At 37.4% G+C, this 24637-nt stretch overlaps 1 protein-coding gene across 4 annotated transcripts in view; it reads left to right on the plus strand.

Moving 5' to 3' along the window:
* The window catches only part of CTNNA2 (catenin alpha 2), a 1421691-nt gene that overhangs the window by 1020115 nt on the left and 376939 nt on the right, over nt 1-24637 (plus strand). For all 4 annotated transcript variants that reach the window (XM_063457611.1, XM_063457613.1, XM_063457612.1 and 1 more), the window contains exon 8: nt 4020-4100. In XM_063457611.1, coding sequence (XP_063313681.1) covers nt 4020-4100 — 81 coding nt within the window. The remainder of the gene's footprint in view (nt 1-4019; nt 4101-24637) is intronic.

A 24637-nucleotide genomic window follows, 5' to 3' on the forward strand; every position in this document is an offset into this window, starting at 1 on the left:
GGATATTAATATCCTGTGGGCATATGCTAGGCAGAGAAGCCCCCCTGATAGAAAAAGCAAAGTTGCACTTTTTTGAACTTTACTGATAAGAAGGACCCTATCCCATCTGCTCTACAAGTTATGAAGTGAACACAACATAAGACAAGAAGACATTGCAATTGCTAACAGCAGGATAATAGAAAACTAATATATTGTTTTGGGTAGCATAGGGGAAAGCTGTTTGATTGACTTCTATGAAGGTGTGCTAGGCAGTAGAAATAAAGTAATTTAACTCCTTAACAGAAGAAAACTGAGCAGTGTGAGTGCAGTGCATGATCTCTGCCAGAAGATGGCACATTCAGCACTCCAGATTGTCACAAATGCACTGTATTCCAAGAGTGTGTGTGACTTAGTTGTGGCGGTGAAAGGGTTAAAGTTCACTACTTGTCTGCACTAAACCAGAAAAAAATGATAAAATCCCACTTAACAACAACCACACTTAAACATCATATTGTAAATATTACAATTTTAACGCTGCCATCACTAAGACAATTTATAAATGGGGTAATCCTGTCCTGGAGATTGCAATGGTAAATAAAAACCCACCAGCAATTGCAAAACGCCAATTGATTGGTCTCCTCAGGTAACGTGATTCTTTACCAGACAAAGAAGAATTAAAAAAAAAGGAATATTTATTATGAGCAAAAAAATAGTCACAGTGCATACAAAAATATAGATGACAATCAAATTAGTTACACCAAACAGATGAACAGATAAAAACAAAAGGGATAAAATAACAGATGTCCTAATCACTTACTCCTTGCCCAGGGGGTCTCTGAGGGTGACTCACTCAAAATTAGATTTTGGCCCCAAGAAAGTATAATACACATTTCAATACCATTGGATATATACCCTGTAGAACCCCCTTTGTTTTCCAGAACAAAATAAATCCAAATAGAAATGTTTGTCTGTATCTCCTCTTATGTACTTGCCACAGAAATAATAATTGCATCTATGAATGTGTTGCCATTTTTTCATTCCATAGATATATCACACTTCTTACTTGAGATCCAATATAGCGGATTGCACAATCCCTTCCAATATGGTTAAGTTATGCAAATCATGTTTAGGCTAGATTAGAAGATTGTGCTTTTCCCATTCTAAATAATAATAAAAAGAGGCTTAACTATTGTGGGTAAGTATTAATGTTTCTTTTGGATATGATAGTGGAACACAAGGATTTTTATTGCAAGCTAATGACCATTCATATCAAATGACTCCTTATCTAAGAGGGAATCAAGACATATGGCAAATTAGATAATTGATACTAAATCCAGACTTCCAGGTGACTTTTGTGTGACTTCTCACACCTTACAGAGTAGCTCTGGTGGGGTCCCATCTTCAAAGAGGAATTGGTTTGTAAACCTTCTGACATCCATACAATCAAATCAAATTCTTTTTAATTTGTCAATACCACCTCTACCAGGCAGCTAGTTCATCTATGCACTACACAAATTACATTGAATGTCAATATTCTATAGTGCAACAATGAATTATGTACCCTTGCTGTGACACAGATGTTGTGGACTACATCTCCCATAATGCCCTTACTATCATAATATTGGCAAAGCATCAGGAGAGATGTAGTCTACAACATTGGGAGTGCCAAAACTTGCCTAACCCTGATATATAAACGTAACAGAGGAATTGCCACCTATGAGAATGGGCCCAAAGAAATGGGACCGTCTCGTTGGTGGGAATATTCACCTTTGTGGACACTCCAGAAGTGTCCTGGGGCTTAACCCCTAGATATAGAGAGAACCAATGAAATATATACAACAAGCTGGAAGAAACCAGACTAGTTGCATATGTTGCTGGAAATAATAGTACATATATTATAATATACTAGTCTGACCTACAACACAGATCCATAAGCCACTAGTCTTGACCTTGCAATTAGCCTTAATAAAGTTAATAAAGTCACTAGACAGTGGCCTGTGCCGGATTTAGTAGGATAGGGGTACTAATTGGAGAGACATATTCTGAGGTGAGCCATTAAGGCAAGACTGCACTTTGAATTAGATGTGACTCTATTTATTCTTTCTATTTGCTATCACTACTATTTTTTCAGTTTGCATAGCTATTATAATATATGTACTATTATTTCCAGCAACATATGCAACTAGTCTGGTTTCTTCCAGCTTGTTGTATATATTTCATTGGTTCTCTCTAACCCTGATATATGCCTCAAAACCACTTTGTTAACCTGAAGAGATTTTGGTGCTTGGACTGAATATATACAAAACATAATATTCATTAATATAATTTTTAATTAGTGGGGTAATAGCGTCTTGATCCAGGGATCAATCTGGCTCCCATTCTGAAGTCAAGAAGGATTTGTTTTTCTTAGCTGGGGAATGATCAGTATAATGATATCAGTGAATGCTGGTGAACATGATATATCTTCAGCACAATGGACAAGGACGATGTGAAACTGAAAATATATTTTAGAAATTAATACAAAAAAATAAAAATTTTGCGCTGTTTGCACTGCACCTACCAGCCACAGCAGCATATCATATTACCTATACATATCATGATAATCATCTTTCCAGCAATTTATAAAAAAACATAGTCAGATCATTTGGATAGAAGGTTGCATTTTTTCTTAATGTATTATACAGCTTTTTTTTTTTTTTCCAAAATCCATTTATATCAATAAAGCACAAAGATGAATGACTTTACAAATAAATTACAATCTCCAGTAATCTGAGTAATTGGGGATGGTACACATCATTTTATCTGTAAGAAGATAACAATGAAAAATGCAATCACAATAACTATTGGAAAAGAGCCATAAACCGATGTATTCAATGAGATGGACAGTGTTATCTAAGACAGACACTCCAGAATCTCTTAGATGACAGCAGCGATTAATTTTAGTCAAATTGAGAGTTATAGGAATTGTAGTTAAACAAATGAATGAAGGTGGTAGAGTGTCTGATTAAAGGAGCATATGAATTGTTTTCATACCATGTCTAATGCTGTCATGCATTCAGGAGAAGCTGTTTTTGGTTGCGTGTTTGTTTCCATTGTATTTTATATGGTTTTCCCTTTTCTTGCAACCCATTCACTCATGGGCTGACATCAATCTGTACCTGAGCCAAAATGTTCAACTCCAGATAACTCCGGACAATCTAATGCATAGCTCACGTCCAATTTTGCAACAAACTAGGAAAAAATTCCTTCTTGACCCCAGAATGGAAGTTAGCTGTATCCTTGGATCAAGAAGCTATTACCCAACAATTTAAAAATTATATCATTCAATATTATTCTTTTTGCAAGTATGCATCTAGTTGCCGGTAAAACATCTGTACAAACTCTGATAAACCATTTCTTCATGTAGAGAATTCCACATCCTTGTTGTTATGACTTTAAAAAAAAAAAAAACCTTCACTTTGCCTTAGACTACATCTCCTTTCTTCCAGTCTAAATGCATGGCCTCGTGTCCTATGTATAGTCCAGTTTGTATTGGCCCCAGATATATTTGTATATTGTTATCATATGCCCTCTGAGGCACCTTTTTTCTAAACTAAAGAGTTTTAAATGCATAGGCACGTTCTCTATCTCAGTGAAGTCTTCGGAAAATCCTTCCTTTTCAGACCACTAAAATACCCATGATGCCAGGCATGACAATATACACCCAATGTTCTTTACATGTTATGCATACTGTCCCTGTATCATTTAGTGAGTAGAATTTTCAATTCATTTTATCTAATGTATGATTCACTGCCTGCTAATTTGTTTGTAATTTTATAGCAGATTATGTGGCAGACTATGGTGGATTCATATAAATCAGACTGGTTGTCAATATAAAAATCCAGTTCACATCACGATTGTATATGTTTATGTGGTGTAACAAACTACAAGGTTGTGTGTAATTGACTTGATGACAGCTATCATGAAAGATTGTTTATTTTTTAATGAACATGTATGGTTTGTCGGGTAGTCAAAATAATAACAATTATTTTCTCTTTCAGACTGGAAGAAGAGAAAAGGGTGACCCGCTGAACATCGCCATTGACAAAATGACAAAGAAAACAAGAGATTTGCGGAGACAGGTAGGCATATTATACATATATTTACACTTTATGTTTATATATAACCTTTGGTTTGACTTGCATCTCAGTATCAATAATAAATAAAATTCAGGTTTAATTTAAATTATAATAATCACTATTCATAATACAATACAATCAAATGTAATGCGATTTGCCTAAAAAATTAGCAAATTGACCCTTCAGCAAATTGACGCTTCTGTTTGAAAAACACAGTACGTAGAGTGAGAATGTAAATACAGTAGTCATACATACACTATAAAGGATTAAAACAGCATTGAGTGATGTAGGTGCTTACCGAAACACTGGTCCGTCTGCCCAATATTTAATTGACCTGTGTACATGATTTAATAGATTGTATGCACAAGTTATTATTTATATTATTATTAACTTTTGTACAGTGCTGATTTATTCTGCAGCTCTTTACAATTATAGACAGGGGAAGAGGTGAATAAGGACCTTCTCAAATAAGCCTACACTATTACAATAATTAACTACATTTAATTATTTTGTTGGCACGAAATAGTTAAACGAACACTTTAAGCACCAAACTACTTTATGAAGCAGTTGTATTATAAAGATCATGCCCCTGTGGTCTCTGCCATTTAGGAGTAAAATTACTGTTCTTTCTATTTATGCAGCCCTAGCCACTGCTCCCCAGCCTGCATGAAATAAAGTTGATTCATTTTTAATCAGATCTTACAGCTCAGTGTATTACTTTAGGCGTTCTTAAGTCCTGCTCTAGTAATTAAACTTTAATCATCCAAAAGGAGGTTCCTGTAGGTTCTAGTAGTTTGTGAAGAGAAATTATAAATCAGACACACTGTGCAATAAAGAAATGTAAACATTAGATACACAGTTTTCAGGAAGTGTTTAGGGAAGCTGTGCAGGTCACAGCCAAGGAGGTGTGGCTAAGGTTGCATGAACAAAGTGATTCAACTCCTAAATAGCAGAGCTGAGTTGTGACATTGTAGGGACATCATCTATACACCAAAACCACTTAAGTAAGTTAAAGTTATTTTGGTCCTTACTGTGTCCATTTAAAGCATGCACAAGGTATAAAATCTCATGCACATGAGAATGCAGCATGTGCATGCTGTAAAAAAATAATAGGTGGCAACTTTGGTGCTCCATTTATTAATGTATATATGTACATAAGTAGTACTCACTCAATCACTTTTTACAAACACTTAATTTAGGCAATAATAACAGTGATTCATTTACAGTACCCCATGTTTGGCAGGTCCTTTTCTAACAATACCTTAGAGCTCTCGGGGGCTCCTTATATAAATATATATAACTCAGAGAGTTTGCAATCTGAAAAGCAAATAGCACAGATAAATATATGCAGACTATAGTGATGTGTTGTAGCTTCTAAAAACTCCAATAGAATTTATCCCAATAATAATAATACTGATAAACAAAACCCCTGTTACAAATATTTACAATGTTTACATTAGGGCAATAAAACCCAATAGAATCGGCAAAAGATCTCATTAATTTACACTAAAACTAAAAGTCGGATTAACTAAAGTTGGAAGCATTCCCCTGCTCGATAAATTGTATTTTTATGGCAAGCTAGAATCTGGCTTTAAGGCTCCCTTTTTCTTCTATTTTGGAATATCTTCTTTTTTTTTTTGTTTTCTCTGACGAAATGTATTTCTGCTAAATGTTTATCACAATGACATTGGATTTTTATGGTACACTTAAGTGCTTCAGAGGAAATGGAGAGTGGTTTAATACAGCTGATTTACTCTTTCGGGCCTGCAATAATTTCCTTACTGCCTAATTATCAGCCTCAGTTTAATTTACTCTACACATAATGTTTGCTGAGGCACATATGGCCTCATATTTTGGAAACGAAGAGGCATAGCAGGTAGTTTATGCAAGACAAGTAAGAAAGCAAACTGCTGTTGTCCAACAGGATTTTTTCACATTTAACTCTTTGCGTGTATCATGCATGCGCATTTATTATTGTGCGTTGCACAATTTGCATTGTATGTAGGTTGGGACTCTAAAATGCATTAAGCAATAATTATGTTTGTGTGAAATGTGCTATATTATGCTACAGGCATCGCCATATTAACAGTTCAAGTAGATTCTCAGATTCCCTCTTTTAAAGAATTGGAAACGCAGATTTGCCCCTGAGGTTCTCGGTATGACAGGTCCGTACGTTTTCTCAATTTATGTTAAAAGACTCAACAGAAATAAGTCAAGTTAAGAAAGTTGCTGATAAACAGGGTGAATAAAATAATGATGTCGCAGTCATTGTAAAACGGAGACGAAATTAGAACACGCTGTAGGGGAACCTTAGGTTAGGGGTAGAGGTACCTGCCTTCAAGATATTTTCTTATCATTTTTAACCAGGCTTTGTTTGTAGTGACATAATTGCATCAACTATATACTGGTGACATTTAAAATTCATATTCGCAAAGGCAACATTTGAAATGTATACATTTTTCCTTCAGGGTAGTATAATAAAGGACACATCAGTGTGGATTTTACCAACTTGTTCTAATGCATTAAATATACATTCATTATTATCATTACTATAATTAAAAGACTTTACAAGTTGTCTTTTCTACTGTGCTGGAAATCTCCCTGGGAGCTATTTCTCTTTCAGTGGAGCAGCTAAAATAATCAAAATAGTCCCTGGCCTCATATGTATTCATATTAATAAAACACTACACATAATAAAACCTGCATCATTAATTAACCATCATCTTCAAAGGGTATACCTAAAGTTTTGCCCCCGCCAGCACTACCTGTCTGTCTTATGGTGTGCAGGGAGTTCTAGTCCTTCAATCATTTTCTAGTTTGTAGTAGGAGACCTGTAGTTTCTAGCGGCTACTATGTGATGAATAGAGGTTCATCATTTAATTGCTCTGCTATCACTGTCGAATGGATGTGATGCCATAGCTGTTTGAAGTCCAAGAGCCCTGGACCAAAGTAATGAGAGCTAGCTCACCAGTAAATGTGCATCCATCCCAACAAGTGTAGGGATCATTACAGTATGCAGGGTTTAGGAAGAGAGTGCAAGACAAAGCAAGGATTGTCTTGAACATCTTTGGATGTTCTGACAATGGAAACATTGTAACACTGTGCTTCTTGAGAGAATTATGCTGAGGGGAGTGAGGTGTTGGCTTTGGGGTGTGTTTTAAAGAGACTGAAGCTGAGACACTAAGGAACCTGGGGCATTTCTGTAAATAGTTTTTGAGAGGCAAGGTACAAGAGAGACTGTGGATAGTTGTTAAATAGTGATAGAGAGGGCTATTTAGAGAGACTTGGAGGTTGACTATGAAAAGACTAGAGTGAATACATTTTGTTTGTGGTGAAATGCAAAGTAAGAAGCTACAGCTACAATACTGGAGTTAAGTTGGGAGAATGCATCCTTTAAATTACTAAAGTGTTTTATGTGTGAAGAGTCTGCTCTATTTCTTTTACACTTTACAACAATTTCAGATTTCAATAGAAATTGGTACTCTTATAAATTAACTTTGTTACACCCACCTGGCTGTCCATCAGATCACCAGTCCTGCTATTTCCTGGTAGTTTAGCTCAGTTGAGCAACACTCTATAGACAGGCAACTGCCTAGAGTACCTGCCTTGCAATGACTTCTCATTGAGCTGTATTGTGATGTTTGTGATTGGGTAGTCTCAGTATAAGAGAGCTTGAAAAAAGGCTTCAAACCAGAGATCTGCAGTTATTACAAGCTGTTTTTCTATATACGGCTAATGCAAAATACCCACTTAAATGCATGCATGTTTTTATTGGCAGCATATCTACTAAGCCATGTTGTTGTTGTTTATTTCTTTGATTATTTGGGCTGTGGAGGGTCCCTTTAATAATACATTTTCAAATGCATTTTTTTTTTTGATCAACTGTTTCACTAACGTGTGAAGCAGCCAATATGAAACAGGAATAAATTGTACAAGTGACTTAATTATATGCATAAAGCATGACCTAGCTAAGATAGATATTGATGTAAGTAACACAATGATTATTATATAAGTATCGATCAAGTGTAACTAGGCACAAATGCATTAAGTATAATATGGTAACAGAGTGTTCAGGAGATATGGGTCACAGCAATAGAAAGAATTGTCATTACTTTATTTCCTGTATCCTACAATACAAATGCTTTGTGAGTGAATATAATCGGGGCTCATTGTGTATCTGGTTGACAAGAAAAGTTGAAAAAAAAATGTCAGATGCTCCAGATTTCTTCCTGAGAAATTATAGTGCTCCTCATCAAATAAAATGCTGCGGTATAAACTTTAGCCAGTTTGTCTGAAGCCTTGCAGTATCTCAAAATCCTTCTGTAATGCATTTGCACCGTGACCAATGAAATGTTCCACACAGCATGATATTAATTTGTCTGTGACTTCAGAGACTATAGAAAATATTCTAGGAGTTGTCACATTTGAACTTTCCAATCTCTTTGCTACTGTGTAAAAAAATAAATACAAACACAGAAAATGGTTAAAGTAAATCAAATGGTTTCAACCTTATTTTAAACTAATTTGTATTTTTATAAACATTTTTACAGTTTTCATTAACAATATAATTTGAAAGACATTTAACCACTTAAGGACGGCGTGCGTGCTTTGCTGTCCTAAGGGACCTGGCTCTAAACACTGGGGTGCGGCATAAAACGTCCTTGCCGTCCTATGTACTTACCCGGTCGCTGGCTATCACGGTATGGAGACTCACCTGGGCCATGTGATCGCGAGGTCCTTACGAGGACCTCGCGATCACATGGATGGCATAGCCATCCATGTCAGTGCCAGCAGGGGGAGTGCCTGGAATGACACCCCTGTTGTCTGTAAAATGTAAAAAAACAAAAATGTTAAAACAGTTTAAAATTACATTATATATACTTAGATCATATATATATATATTTATTATATATACATACATACATAAATACACATACACAGTCTAAGTGTATTTTAATATATATATATATATCAAAATATACAAAAAATATATTGATATTGAAATAAATATGTAAAATATATATATGTGTAATTTCATTCAAACTGTATTTTAAAATTAATATGTATATTGATATCAAAATACACATAGAATGAAATAGTATATATATCTATATACATAAGTATATGCGTATATATCACTATATATTTTTATACATAAATAAAAATAATTTAAACAAATTATATATAAATAAATATTTAATAAACTATATAATAATTCTATGTATATATTTATGTAATAATTTTACATAATTAGGTCATTTTATTACAATTTGCGGGACCTGCCTGACAACCCAGGCCGAAAGTCCAGGGAATTTAATTTGCTAGCACTATATTTAACCCTGTAACTTTCCAAGACACTATATAACCTGTACATGAGGGGTGCTGTTTTACTCAGAAGACTTTGCTGAATACAAATATTAGTGTTTCAAAATTGTAAAATGTATTACAACGATGATATCGTCAGTAAAAGTGACATTTTTTGCATTTTTCACACACAAGTGGCACTTACACTGACAATATTATTGCTGTGATACTTTTTACTGTTTTGAAACACAAATATTTGTGTTCAGCGAAGTCTCCTGAGTATAACAGTACCCCTCATGTACAAGTTTTATGGTGTTTTTAAAAGTTACAGAGTCAAATATAAGTTTAGTTTTTTCACATTAAAATTTTCCAGATTGGTTAAGTTGCCTTTGAGACCGGTAGCCCAGGAATGAAAATTACCCCCATGATGGCATACCAAAATGGCATTCAAATGAGGTTTTTGCATTTTTCACACACAAGCAAATATTAACACTAACTTTGGCCAGTGTTTGTGACCAAGTGGCTACTAAAAAAGACTGGACATATCCCATTTGCAATACCTTGGATTGTCTACTTTGGTGACATCATGCCATCATGGGGGTAATTCTCATTCCTGGGCTACCATACGGTCTCAAAGGCAACATAACCAATCTGGCGAATGTCAATGTGAAAAAAATGAAAAATGTAACACGCTATATTTGACCCTGTAACTTCCCACAACACCATAAAACCTGTACATAGGGGGTACTGTTTTACACGTGAGATATTGCTGAATACAAATATGTGTATTTTATTGCAGTAAAAGCAAACAGTATTATGACATTCACAGTTAAAATGTCATGTAGAACTAAAAAACGTTTTAAAATTCTTATTTTCTCCCATTTGTTAATATTTTATTCATATTAAATTATGTTTCATTCCTAAATATTTGATGTTAAATGAAAGCCCTGTTTCCCCTGAATAAAATGATGTATAATAAGTGTGGGTGCACATAATATGAAAGAGGTGAATTACGCCTGAACAGACATATAGCGCAAATTCAAGTTTTTGTTTACGTTTTGTTTTGATCACAACGTGTACATTTGGCTCTGTCCTTAAGGGGTGAAAGACATGTATAGTCTTGGAGGTGTTTAGTTTAATAATTGAAGCCATTCTGTCTTTATACCCTTATCAATTTTTATTTATATATGTATATATATACTATTCTGCCATTCTACTTCCCTAAAACTTCTCTTAGCTTTTGTGGCACTTTAACCCACTCCCTCTAGCTCAATGGAAACTCATTGAGCAGGCCCTTAACCCCTCTGTTTTTTGCATCAAACTTGTCTGGTTATAGTTACATGTTTGTTAGTCCATACATTGTAAGGCACTACAGAATTTTTTGGCGCTTTATAAATAAATAATAATAATAAGAAGAAGAGCAATAAATAAACAATATTCCTAATATATGGAATAGTTGGAAAAACTATTAGGTCCCCACCCCCTGTTAAAACCTACAAAAAAGATTTCAACTTACCTAAATCCAGCACTGGATGCTCCAGCACATCCTAACATCATGCAGCACTCCTGTGGTGCAATCACAGTTTTTTAATAGAAAGCTTCTGGGCTCCCTAAGTCATTTGTGCTTGGGATGCAACCAAATCCTCAGCACACAATTAAACATAACTGTGTATGTGTAGCACTTCAAGCTGAGACACTGCACATACAGACTCCTACTACCATGGTCACTTCAAATCACTTTAGTGTTGAGGGTGGTTGGAGTAACTATTTAACAATGGACCTTATGTATGTTTTCAAATGGCGGGGCAAGTAACCTCTCTTCCCTCTGCATTCTGAATTAATTTTAATTCAGAGAGTAAAATTATTTTAAATGACTACTAGAAGTGTTGCTTATTGTCTCAATGATCTGTGTATTTTGTAGGGTTTGCCATGCAAGCAACATTTAATGTATTACTCCTTTTTGGGGAAAGCAGTAGTCACTATCCAGCTTTAGAAGTGTCAGGGTACCTGAGGCCTCTACCTCTAAGGGAGGTAGAGACTTGGTGGTGTATCCGTCCAGGCGAGCTGTCTCCCCCGTTCCTCGCGGTTCATCCAGTCACTTAAACACCGGCCGCGAGGAATCCACGTCCTTTTCTAGCAGGACGCTCAATACGTGACGTCATGACGCTAGCACGAGCAATCTGTCACTCAAATGTCCGATATCCAATCGGTACTTTTCAGAGGCGTGATTTCCATCTAGAACCAGGGTATTTAAGCTTACTCCTTACTTCAGCTCATTGCCCTGTCGTGGTTCTAGCTTGTCTAGTCACTCAGTGCTCTGGTATTCTAGTTTGCTCTTTTGGTTTTGACTCGGCTCGTTGTACTACCCTGTTTCTCTGTTATCCCTTGACCCGGCTTGTCTCTCGCTTATCTGTCTTCTCGTTCCCTCGACCTCGGCTTGCCTCTGACTATTCTTTACTCTCGGTACGTTAGTCCGGCCATTCTAAGGCCCGGTATACGTACCTTTCCACTCTTTGTACTCTGCGTGTTGGATCCCTGTCCCGATCCTGACATTACGACAGGGCCAATGGATCCTGCAGGTACAAACAGTCAGCTTGGTTCTTCGGATCCCAGGTTTGACGCCATGGAACATAGGATGGATCAGATGGCTTTGGCACTACAGGCACTTTTGTCTCGTGCTAGTAATCCACCTGAGGAGACACGTACTCCTTCTATCTCTCCTGCAGTCTCAGGTCTAGAGGTAGCCACTGTAGGTGCTTCTTCCCGTATTACCCCACCAGTACGTTATGGCGGGTCACCGGAGAAGTGTCGTGGCTTTCTAAACCAGATTAGCATCCATTTCGAACTACAACCCCGCTCTTATCCTACAGATAGAGCAAAGGTTGGATTTATTATTACTCTGCTCATTGAAAAAGCTTTGAGATGGGCCAATCCTTTATGGGAGAATGATAATCCACTCGTCTATAATTATAATGCCTTTGTAGCTGCGTTTAGAAGAACTTTTGACCCTCCTGGCAGAAAGGTCAATGCAGCTAGATTAATGTTGCGCCTTAAACAGGACAATCGAACACTTGTGGATTATGCACTAGAGTTCAGATCCTTGGCGGCAGAAGTTAAGTGGAACGAACAGGCTTATATAGATGTGTTTCTGAATGGGTTATCAGATGTAATTCTTGACGAGGTCGCTACTAGAGAACTCCCTGAAAATTTGGAGGATTTAATTTCTTTTATATCTCGTATTGATGAACGCTTAAGAGAGAGGCAGAACACTCGAGATAGGACCCGTAGACCCTCCTTTAAACTAGCGCCTACCTTTCAAATATCTGAGTTCGAAGACTTACGTATTCCTGAACCTATGCAGATAGGCAGTACTCATCTCACTGAAAGGGAGAGACAGTACAGGAGAAGGGAGGGTTTATGTATGTATTGTGGAGTCAGGGGTCATTTACGCCTAAATTGTCCCAATCTTTCGGGAAACGCTCGCACCTAAGTTCCTCTAGAGGGCAGGCCTTGGGTGTTTCTACTTTGTCCTCTATTCACAACTACAAGGAGCTCAGGCTTGTGTTACCCGTTTCTTTAAAGTGGGAGAAGGGAGTAGTTAAGACTATGGCACTAATCGATTCTGGAGCTGCTGAGAGCTTTATAGATCAGGGTTTTGCTGCCAAGCATGCTATTCCATCCCAGTTAAAAGAGACACCTCTGGCTGTTGAGGCCATCGATGGTAGACCGTTACTTGAGCCTGTTATTTTTCATGAGACCATACCGATTAACTTGACTGTTGGCATCTTGCATAAAGAGGATATATCCTTGATGCTCATTTCTTCTCCGTCTATTCCCATAGTTCTGGGGTACTCCTGGCTGAGGAGACACAACCCTATTATTAATTGGGAATCAGGGGAGATAGTTTCATGGGGAGAGAATTGTCAAGAAAAATGCTTGCGGAAGGTCTTACCTCTTGGATTAACTAATACTTCGAATACCTCTGACAATCCTACAGAGACACAAATTCCGCCTCAGTATCTAGATTTAAAGGCAGTATTTGACAAAAAGAAGGCCGATACCTTACCCCCACACAGGTCCTTTGATTGCAAAATTAACCTACTCCCTGGTACCATGCCTCCCAGAGGTCATGTATACCCATTATCTATAAAGGAGAACTCAGTCCTAGAGGAATATATTCACGAGAATTTAGACAAGGGATTCATCAGGAGGTCCTCCTCCCCTGCCGGGGCTGGATTTTTTTTTGTTAAAAAGAAAGATGGTTCTTTGAGACCTTGTATTGACTATCGAGGTCTGAATAAGATAACCATTAAAAATGCCTACCCGATTCCCTTGATCACCGAACTCTTCGATCGTTTGAAGGGCTCTACTATTTTCACCAAGTTAGACCTCAGAGGGGCATATAACTTGGTGAGAATCCAGCAGGGACATGAGTGGATGACGGCATTCAATACTCGATATGGCCACTATGAATATACCGTCATGCCTTTTGGGTTATGCAATGCACCAGCAGTATTCCAAGATCTGATTAATGAGGTTCTTAGGGAATTTCAGCAAGAGTGCGTCATTGTATACCTAGATGATATACTCATTCATTCTAGTGACATTGAGATTCATCACAAACAAGTCAGGAGGGTTTTGCACAAGCTTCTCCAGCATGGCTTGTACTGCAAGTTGGAGAAATGTAGCTTTGATCAAACCCAGGTAACCTTTCTCGGCTATGTGATCTCTGGGGAGGGATTTAAGATGGATCCGGAGAAGCTCCAATCCATTCTAGAGTGGCCTTTACCCACAGGTTTTAAAGCCATACAGAGATTTATTGGTTTTTCCAATTATTATAGGCGCTTTATTAAGGGCTATTCTTCCATTATTGCACCTATCACTAACATGACCAAACAGGGGGCTGACACTAAGAATTGGACTACTGAAGCTCTCCTTGCGTTCAAGACTCTCAAGGAGCTTTTCGCTTCCGCTCCAATTTTAGTTCACCCTGACACTTCTCTGCCATTTTTGCTCGAGGTAGACGCATCAGAGACTGGTTTAGGTGCTGTTCTATCTCAAAGGTTGGGTGTTGATAAACCATTACATCCATGTGGATTTTTCTCTAAAAAATTGACCGGTACTGAAAGCAGGTATGACATTGGTGACAGAGAATTACTAGCGGTTATCAAGGCTTTGAAAGAATGGAGACATTTATTGGAAGGTACATTACATCCTGTTACCATCCTGACAGACCACAAAAACTTGTCTTATATCGGAGAGGCCAAGCGTCTATCCTCCAGGCAGGCTCGTTGGTCGTTGTTTCTTACCCATTTCAATTACGTTCTGACTTACAGACCTGGGTCAAAGAATTCTAAAGCCGATGCGCTATCTCGCCAATATGAACCCTCTGCTTCAGTAGAACCACTTTTGTCTTCCATTGTACCCAAATGCAATATTATTGCTAATACCAGTCTCAAAATTCATTCCCCGCTACTTGACCAGATCTTGAAGTCACAACATCTAGCTCCCGGAAACACTCCTGAGGGAAGAAACTTTGTTCCTCCTGAACTGCAACTGGAGCTCTTACAATGTTTTCATGAAAGTAAAATAGCTGGTCATCCTGGTATTCGCAAGACGTACTCTCTAATATCCAAGGATTTCTGGTGGCCTTCACTTCGTAAGGATATTGAGGAGTTCGTCGCAGCTTGTGAGACTTGTGCCAAGACTAAATTATCTCATGCATCCCCATGTGGCCTGTTACACCCCTTGGACATTCCTGAGAAACCTTGGTCCTGTTTGTCCATTGACTTTATCGTTGATTTGCCTGCTTCCAAAAGACAGACTGTTATTCTCACGGTGGTGGATAGATTTACCAAGATGGCCCATTTCGTGCCATTACCTAAACTTCCGACTTCCCCTGAATTGGCGGAGATTTTTGCGAGAGAAGTTTTTCGCCTACATGGGATCCCTTCAGAGATTGTTTCTGATAGAGGTTCTCAATTTGTCTCACGTTTCTGGAGATCCTTTTGTTCTCAAATGGGCATCAAATTGAACTTTTCCTCTGCCTATCACCCTCAGTCTAACGGAGCTGCTGAACGTACTAATCAAAAGATCGAACAGTATCTGCGTTGCTTTGTTTCCGAACACCAGGACGATTGGGTCGGTCTGATTCCTTGGGCGGAGTTCGCACACAATAACCTTGTTTGCGATTCAACTCGCTCTAGCCCTTTCTTCATGAACTATGGCTTTCATCCTTCGATTTTTCCTTCGGTTTCCTCTTCTCAGGGGATACCGTCGGTTGATGATCATGTCGCCAACCTGAAGAAATTATGGGATCAAACTCGACAAATTCTATTACATAGTTCCTCGCTGTTCAAGAAACACGCCGACAAACATAGAAGAGCGGCTCCTGTTTTTGTTCCTGGGGATAGGGTATGGTTGAGTACTAAGAATATTCGCCTAAAAGTTCCGTCCATGAAATTTGCTCCTCGTTACATAGGTCCTTACAGGGTTCTCACTCGTATCAATCCGGTTGCGTATCGCCTTGCTCTGCCACCTGCCTTACGCATTCCTAACTCTTTTCATGTCTCCTTGTTGAAACCCCTCATTTGCAACAAATTCTCCTCTAAGGTCTCCTCGCCTCGTCCTGTTCAGGTGGAGGGTCGGGAGGAGTACGAGGTCAGCTCCATCATTGACTCCAGAATTTCAAGGGGAAAATTGCAATATCTGGTCAACTGGAGGGGATATGGTCCTGAGGAGAGGAGTTGGGTACCTCAGGAGGACGTCCATGCTTCTCGCCTTCGCAGAGCATTTCACCTTCGCTTCCCATCTCGCCCCGGTTCATTCCGCCCGGTGGGCGTATCTGAGAGGGGGGGTACTGTCAGGGTACCTGAGGCCTCTACCTCTAAGGGAGGTAGAGACTTGGTGGTGTATCCGTCCAGGCGAGCTGTCTCCCCCGTTCCTCGCGGTTCATCCAGTCACTTAAACACCGGCCGCGAGGAATCCACGTCCTTTTCTAGCAGGACGCTCAATACGTGACGTCATGACGCTAGCACGAGCAATCTGTCACTCAAATGTCCGATATCCAATCGGTACTTTTCAGAGGCGTGATTTCCATCTAGAACCAGGGTATTTAAGCTTACTCCTTACTTCAGCTCATTGCCCTGTCGTGGTTCTAGCTTGTCTAGTCACTCAGTGCTCTGGTATTCTAGTTTGCTCTTTTGGTTTTGACTCGGCTCGTTGTACTACCCTGTTTCTCTGTTATCCCTTGACCCGGCTTGTCTCTCGCTTATCTGTCTTCTCGTTCCCTCGACCTCGGCTTGCCTCTGACTATTCTTTACTCTCGGTACGTTAGTCCGGCCATTCTAAGGCCCGGTATACGTACCTTTCCACTCTTTGTACTCTGCGTGTTGGATCCCTGTCCCGATCCTGACAAGAAGAAAGACTCCATATACTGAGGTTATCTAGTTGTGTTCTATTACAAAAAATTACATACTTCAAGAAACTGTAGGGAGAATCCATGTGTGTGTGTGTTTATATAATACGTGTGTATACATTCACACACACACTTTTATTTCCTTTATATGTATAATATATTATAAAATATGTACTAGAGACGTCCACGGTCCTTAACAACCGTTTTTTCGTTGAGCGTACCTAGTACGTCCACGGTCGTTAAGGGGATATATGTATTTATAACATCATTCTAAATGTATTTTGATTTCAAAATATATGTATATTAATATCAAAATACAGTTAGAACAAATTTAAACCGTTATATAATTTTTATAAAAAATGTTTTTCTATTTATTTATTAAATATATGTATATATATAAATAAATAAATATAATTTTAAAATACACTTTTAATAATGGTGTATGTGTGCTTATGTGCATGTAAAAGTACTTAGATCATGCATATATATGATCTAAGTACTTTGTATGTACTTTATAAACTTTTATTTAACTTTTACTAACTTTGTAAAAAAAAATTCAGGCACTAGGGAAACTGCCTGACAGCTCGGACAGGCCCCCTGCAGACACTGCACAAGAAGGCTATTCCAGGCATATGATTGCGAGGACCCTGCGATCACATGGCCCGTGAGAGCTGGATCAGGCAGTGGGGGTCTTTCAGGATTACTAGTTGATCCAGCACACAGAATAATATCACACCTAGGACTAAGGATAACGTTTAACTGGACCTTAGAATGGCCGGACTTAACGTATCCAAGAGTAGTCAGAATACTTGCCGAGGTCAGGGATACAGAATGAGACACAACGATGAGGGAAAGTCAAAAGTCAAGGATACCAGAAATAAGGAAAGTCAAAACAAAGTCAGAGTCAAATAGCAGATATAACACGATCAGGAACACTCTCTCGGATAACCAGCAAAGGGAGACCACAACAGGGCAATGAGTAAAAGGAGAAAAGAGTTTAAATAACCCTCCTGCAGATCCGATTGGCCGTAACCGGTCTTTGACCCTAAAATGTGCATGTGCGTCTTTTACGAGACATCACACGCACGTCAATGCCGTCATCACCATGGGCGGACGTGGGGCTGTAATATGGCATGGATCCGCAGCGGCCGGCGGCCACCAACATGCTGCAGAAGTCTGAAATACTGGTGCAGGACCCCTGAGCGGCACCTCAATTACCGGTAGAAAGGCAATTTCCACTCCAAACACCATAAGGTGAGGATGAATACATGACAGGGTCTGCCTGAGCTCCCAGGCAGACCCCAGGATCGCGATCGCCGGCGGGGGTTTTCCAGCGATCAGGTAAGTGCGGATTTGCAAAATGACGTACCAGGTACATCCACGGTCGCAAACTACCGTTTTCGTCGGACGTACCTGGTACGTCACCAGTCAGGAAGGGGTTAATTATGCAACAAAATATCAAAAAATATTTAGTAACAGAGAAACACTAAAGTAAATGCTTACAGAGGATCAGATGAGCGTTCCTGCTATAATAGCAGTCAACGTGATTCTTATAAGCAGTTTACACTTTATCAAAGAGACAAATCCAAAGTAACTTACACATAACTTTACCTCCTACATAGGTGCAAAGGTTATTTTAGTTCCTTGAATTCTGTGGCACTTTAAAGAGGAGCTTTAACAGCCAAATATCTTGAATACGTTGACAGTTTTCGCCTTAAGGGCATATCAATTGTTAATGTCACTCAAGCAGATATTTTAGCTAAACTTTAAATATCAAAGTGCATGACAATGACCTTTAAACACAGCACATGCTAATGCTATGGGACATGTTTAATCCATTAACAGTTTTGTGTGAGAAGACACAATGGAATCAGGTTTGATTTCTTCTAAAGTGTGACTGCATGTCTCTGTGGACCCAAGTGCTATTTTTTCTTCCCTGTTAATGTTTGTGTTGGATAAGACCATTCATGCTTAATAAATACAAAACCTACTGGGATTCATCTGTTGTAAAAGACAATGCACACACTGAGACTGCCAGTTCATTCTTAGTGCAAACATCATACCTAAATCATGAATTTAAAAGGAAAGATGTTGATGCAAAGCAAAACAAAAGAATACTAAAATGTTGATGTGATAAGGAAGATAATGTGATAATTCATGTTTTATTGTAATTTAACATATTCATCATTGATTGTTAAAATCAATAAGAAAAATATATTTTCAGGTGACAAAAAAATACTAAATTTTTGAGTAGAGTTGGTTGCATCTCAGAGGACTATTTACTATACTATACACTCAGTTATACGTTAAGTGGTTGCATAGAGTGCTAGGTTTTAAGGCTGTACGTAAAAGAAAAATAGGTATTCTGAAAAGTTGCTCCAAATCAGCCATGTGCTTTGTCCTAACCCATAAGACCCTGTCTGGGCATATTTACTAAGGCATGAATCCTAATGCGACTCTAGACTGTAATCAGAGGATATCACATTACTGTGAGGTTTAAGACTCCAGAGCCTTGATATAGATGCATTTACACTGCCTACTAATGTAGATTAGAGGTGTGCAAAAATTAGCTTCATCCATAAATTAATCATTTTGTCCAAATAAAAAGTCCTTTACTCAACACCCAAGATAATCGATTGACCCATTTTTTTCCGAGACTGATTCATTCGTTCAGGTGTGGGCTAAAGGGATTTTGATTTGGACGAATTGATTTGTTTATGGATGAAACTATTTTTTAAACATGTCTATTGTGAATTGTATGGCTGCAGAACATATGTTTGTGCGTAGAGAAGTCCATGTATATTGTACATTTCTGTGAGCTATGTTGCAGTGGATTTCTAATTCATTATTACAAATTACACATTATTATGAGATTTTTGTTTGCTAGGAGACTCAGAGATACTCTCATTCATCTGAATGTGCAGTAAGTATTCCGTGTTCCAAAAAGGAGTTGAAAAGAAAAACTATCTTTCAGACTCTGGCGAATGTTATGGTAATGTGTCATACAGTCATACTGGTTAGTGAACTCGTTCGTGAAAAAAAATGGGCAAGCACTATTTGACAAGGCTTATAGCATCCACATATACACAACATAATGTATTAGTTTGTTTACCTCCTTATTTATTTTATTAAATAACAATATTTAATGAACAACTCAAACATAAGTAGGATGATTTCTGTACATCAAGCAAACTAAAGCTAAACTATTTTTTAAACAAACTAAACTATTATTTTTAGAATGCAAACTTAATGCAAAAAATAAAACAAATACACTTTTAATCTAGTGATAAACTGCATTTAAACCTAAAAATACTTTTTTTTGGCATCAATTAGACCAGGGATAGGCAATCTTCGGCCCATCTAGTCTGCCTAATTTTTTTAAATATTTCATTAGTCCCTGGCCTTATCTTATAGTTAGGATAGCCTTATGCCTATCCCACGCATGCTTAGGATAGCCTTATGCATGCCCTCACTGTGTTCACCTCTACCACTTCAGCTGGAAGCCCATTCCATGCATCCACTACCCTCTCAGTAAAGTAATACTTCCTGATATTATTTTTAAACCTTTGCCCCTCTAATTTAAGACTATGTCCTCTTGTGGTAGTTTTTCTTCTTTTAAATATAGTCTCCTCCTTTACTGTGTTGATTCCCTTTATGTATTTAAATGTTTCTATCATATCCCCCGTCTCGTCTTTCCTCCAAGCTATACATGTTAAGTTCCTTTAACCTTTCCTTGTAAGTGTTATCCTGCAATCCCCCTCTTGTGAACATTTTATAGTACCTTTAGTTAGAAAAAAATTAAAGAATTAGAAAAAGTGATAGAAACACATCTCAAATAGACAAAATTACGTTTATTTTTCAAATATCATTTATCAATTTTCCGCATCAGAGCTATCATTTTGTTATAGTGAAAAGGACAAGGCTCCTTTGCAACTCCCACCCCTAAAAAGAATTATAATGTTGTTTAGAATGTATTTTCCAGTTAATGAACTATTGCAGTATTTTCTTCACTCAGCATCACTCTGACATGTTTATTGTCACCATGAAAGCTGACTATATAGTTGTTCCTATAAAAATCGGAATATGAATAAAGTTACATATGTTCCTAATAGAGATTTACAAATTAGTCCCAATTCAATCAATCAAATTGATTCATGCGTATGTTAAATGGATGCAGAAGTTCCACAACACTGTTCAGATCCATTCCAAGCTGCTTCTTCTAATTGGATACGCTCTATCAAATATTGCTACTTAGCGTTCCGTGGTCCAGCACCCCATCCATCATACATGGGGATATGTAGCACCATTAATTGGATCAGCGATGAATGAAAGGTCCAAACATTGGTTACTGCTGAATTATAGTCATTTTCAGAATGTGCTGCATGGAACCATAGTAGTTTGTTGAAAGCTCTGTGAGCATGTAATAAGTAGCTATTGTTTCTCGACTAGTTTTTATTATTATTTACTCTTTATTTGAGAGATATCATAGTTTGCGAAAAGATAAAATGAATCAAGCAAAACTAAGTTTAAAGGTATAATAATAAAATAAAAAGTGATTAATTAGATGTACAAGCAGCAGAAAGTATTGGACAACTGATGAAGGAAACAAAATGGAGAAATGTAAAACAGATAATGCAGAAATAAAATAATTGGTAGCCGAAGGGGAATTAGTTCAACAACTTTATTATCATTACAAATAACTATTAGTGCATTGGTATTTATTAACGGCACCCCCACTCAGCCCGATGTTTGTGAATTACTATTCCCTTGGAATTCTCTTTTTTTGCCATTCATTTGAGGGTCAAAAGTTGTCATCTAATACTTATGTTTTAATGAACAAACTATTATTATTTATAAAGTGCTGACAAAGTTCACGGAGCTGTACAATGGGAGAATTAATAGACACCAATTTGTAACCAAGCAAGTTAGATACACAGGAACACATGGATTGAGGGCCCTGCTCAATGAGCACAAAAGGTAAGGGAAGGGTAGAAAAGTAGGTTGCTAAAAAAAATATTAATTGGTGGCTTAGTGGTAGGGTCTTTTTCTTTTTCGGATGACAGTTGCAGGAGAGGAATCAGGGTGCAGGGAGAGGAACCTGTTAACAGTTTAATTGATATGCCCTCCTGAAGAAGTGAGTTTCCAATGATTCTTTGAAGGAATGGAGACTGGGTGAAAGTCTAACAGAGAGGGGAAGGGAGTTTCACAGGAATGGTGAAGCCCTAGAGAGGTCTTGAAGGCAAGCATCAGAGGTGGGAGTATGGGCAGAGGATAGACATAGGTCTATGGCAGAGTGTAGGGACCTTGACGGGACATACTTGTATATTAGGGAGGATAAGTATGTTGGTGCAGCATTATGTAGAGATTTGTAAGTATAAGAATCTTAAATTGAGCCCTTTATGTTATGGGAAGCCAATGTAGGGACTGACAGAGGAGGAGGTATGGGAGGTTCAAGTGGACAGGAAGATAAGCCTCGCTGTCGCATTCATTATAGGCTGTAATGGGTGGACAGGAAGAAGAGACTCACCGTCGCATTAATTATAGACTGTAACAGGGCAAGTTGGTGTCCGGTGTTAAACTATAATATCTTTTTAAGCTTTATAGAAGTGAAAAAAACTGAAAAATAAACTTGACCATTTAAGTTTATATATAATCTGATGCATTATCAAAATGTGTGTATGTGAAACCATGTAGTGTGTTTAAAGCTCCATAAGAGTGCAATACACTGTTTTAGAGCCGAGTTCACACTTTCCAATCTCTACATAATTCTAGCCAATTTCATGCACAGTTACTATTTGTTTGCTTAATTTAGCTTATTGAAACATTTGAAACTTTTATAGTAGTAGGAGATACATGGAGAAATTCATAAATAATAGTTAAAACTAGCTGTATTCATATGTAAAATTGAGTTATGTATAGGATTAGGGTATCAGAAGAAAGTCACATCTGTCCTCCTAGGGCACTCCTACCATCGCAGCCATTACAGCAGTAGTGTTTATGATGGTTAAAGTAACCCTTTTAAGAAAGGAACAAGCCTGATGCTGACTATCTTATGGTTTAATAAACACTTTGATTCGTTGCTGTCTGTTCTGTCACATGCATAGTAATAAAAGAGGTTATTAATTGGAACAAAAAAATACATCAGCAGATGTCATAATGGCAGCCAGTAGAGGCTGACTTAACCCTGCAATGTAAACATTATAGTTTCTCAAAAATTGCAACCTTTTACATTGCAAGGGTTAAAAGCACAGGGATGCTGCACCCGGACCACTTTGTTGAGATGAAAAGGTCTGGGTGACTATTGTGCTCCTTTATTGTGAAAGAAGTGATCATGGTGGTTGGACTAACCTTTTAATGTATCAGTGGTAGCTATGCGGTACATGTTTTAAAAGCATTGTCCTTATTAATGTTGTAATGAAGCATAGGAATCAGAGTTTTGGCTTGGTAAGAAAGGGGTTAAAACGCTTATGCCAAATTAGTAAATGCATAAGAAAATTTCCAGCCAGGCTGAACAAAAAGTTTTTACAACAATTTTTATCATAACAATTTTATCACATCACTGCAATTCACTATTCAGCTAATATAAACCCATTCCAAGATGGAATATTGCTAGGTATATTCAATTATTTTACCTCTAGAATAAGAGTTAATTTTTCTTTTCTTTTACATTAGGCTTCTTATAATTTATTTATGACTGCATATAATATTTTTAGAAATTATATGCCACAATAACTGAAATATCCTGAAAAGGTTTTGTCTCATAAAAAGTGTTGGTTTGTTTGATTTTGAAAACAGTTTTTTATTCATTTCTTTAATACCAGCAATAGACCACAATAGTGCACAATGTCTTATTCTATTTGCATAGATAAGAACATCCATAGACCCCATGGGTAACAATTTTACAGGAAATATAATGGTTTTTTAATGTATGTGCTTGTCAATAAAGAACCATGTTGTCATTGATCAGGCTGTCAATGAGATTCTGTGTTCTTCCAATTGCTGCTAATCCCAGCTTGGATAGTAAATGCCTACAGCAAAGCTTCAGGCGTTTTTTTCCATGACAGTAATTCTAAGCCTGGCAACAACATCGTGTTGTGGTCCAAGCAGCAACATCTGGGAGCCGAGAGCATTGCCACTGGCCCATAGACCTTAGAATGACTAAATCTTGGCTTCTCCAAGCCTGGCGGTTATCAGCCGGGGAGTAAAGTCCTTGTGTGTCATTGGAAAGCAAAGAAACACATAAAGTTAAACAAAAAGCAAACCATTGAAAAGCATTTATCTTATCTTTATATGTGTGTTTAACCCCTGAAGGACAGAGCCAAATGTACAAGCTGTGATCAAAATAAAACATAAACAAAAACTGGAATTTGCGCTATATATCTGTTCAACCGTAATTAATCTCTTTCATATTAAGTGCATCCATACTTATTATATATTATTTTGTTCAGGAGAAACAGGGCTTTAATTGCACATGAACTATTCGTATATAAAACATAATATATTATGAATAAATGAAAAAAAAGAGAAATTAAGATTTTTTAAAAACTTTTTAGTTCTGCATGGCATTTTAACTGGGCATGTCATAATACTGTTTTTACTACAATAAAATGCACTTATTTGTATTCAACAATGTCTCATAAGTACAACAGTAACCCCCATGTACATGTTTTTTTATTTGTTTTATTTACAGGGTTAAATATAGTGCAAGCAAATTATATTATCTCTTTATATATATATATATATATATATATATATATATATATATATATATATATATATATATATATATATATATATATACGTGTGTAATTTAATTCTA

The sequence above is a fragment of the Pelobates fuscus genome, chromosome 6, assembly GCF_036172605.1.
Source record: "Pelobates fuscus isolate aPelFus1 chromosome 6, aPelFus1.pri, whole genome shotgun sequence".
In the NCBI taxonomy this organism is placed as follows: domain Eukaryota; kingdom Metazoa; phylum Chordata; class Amphibia; order Anura; family Pelobatidae; genus Pelobates; species Pelobates fuscus.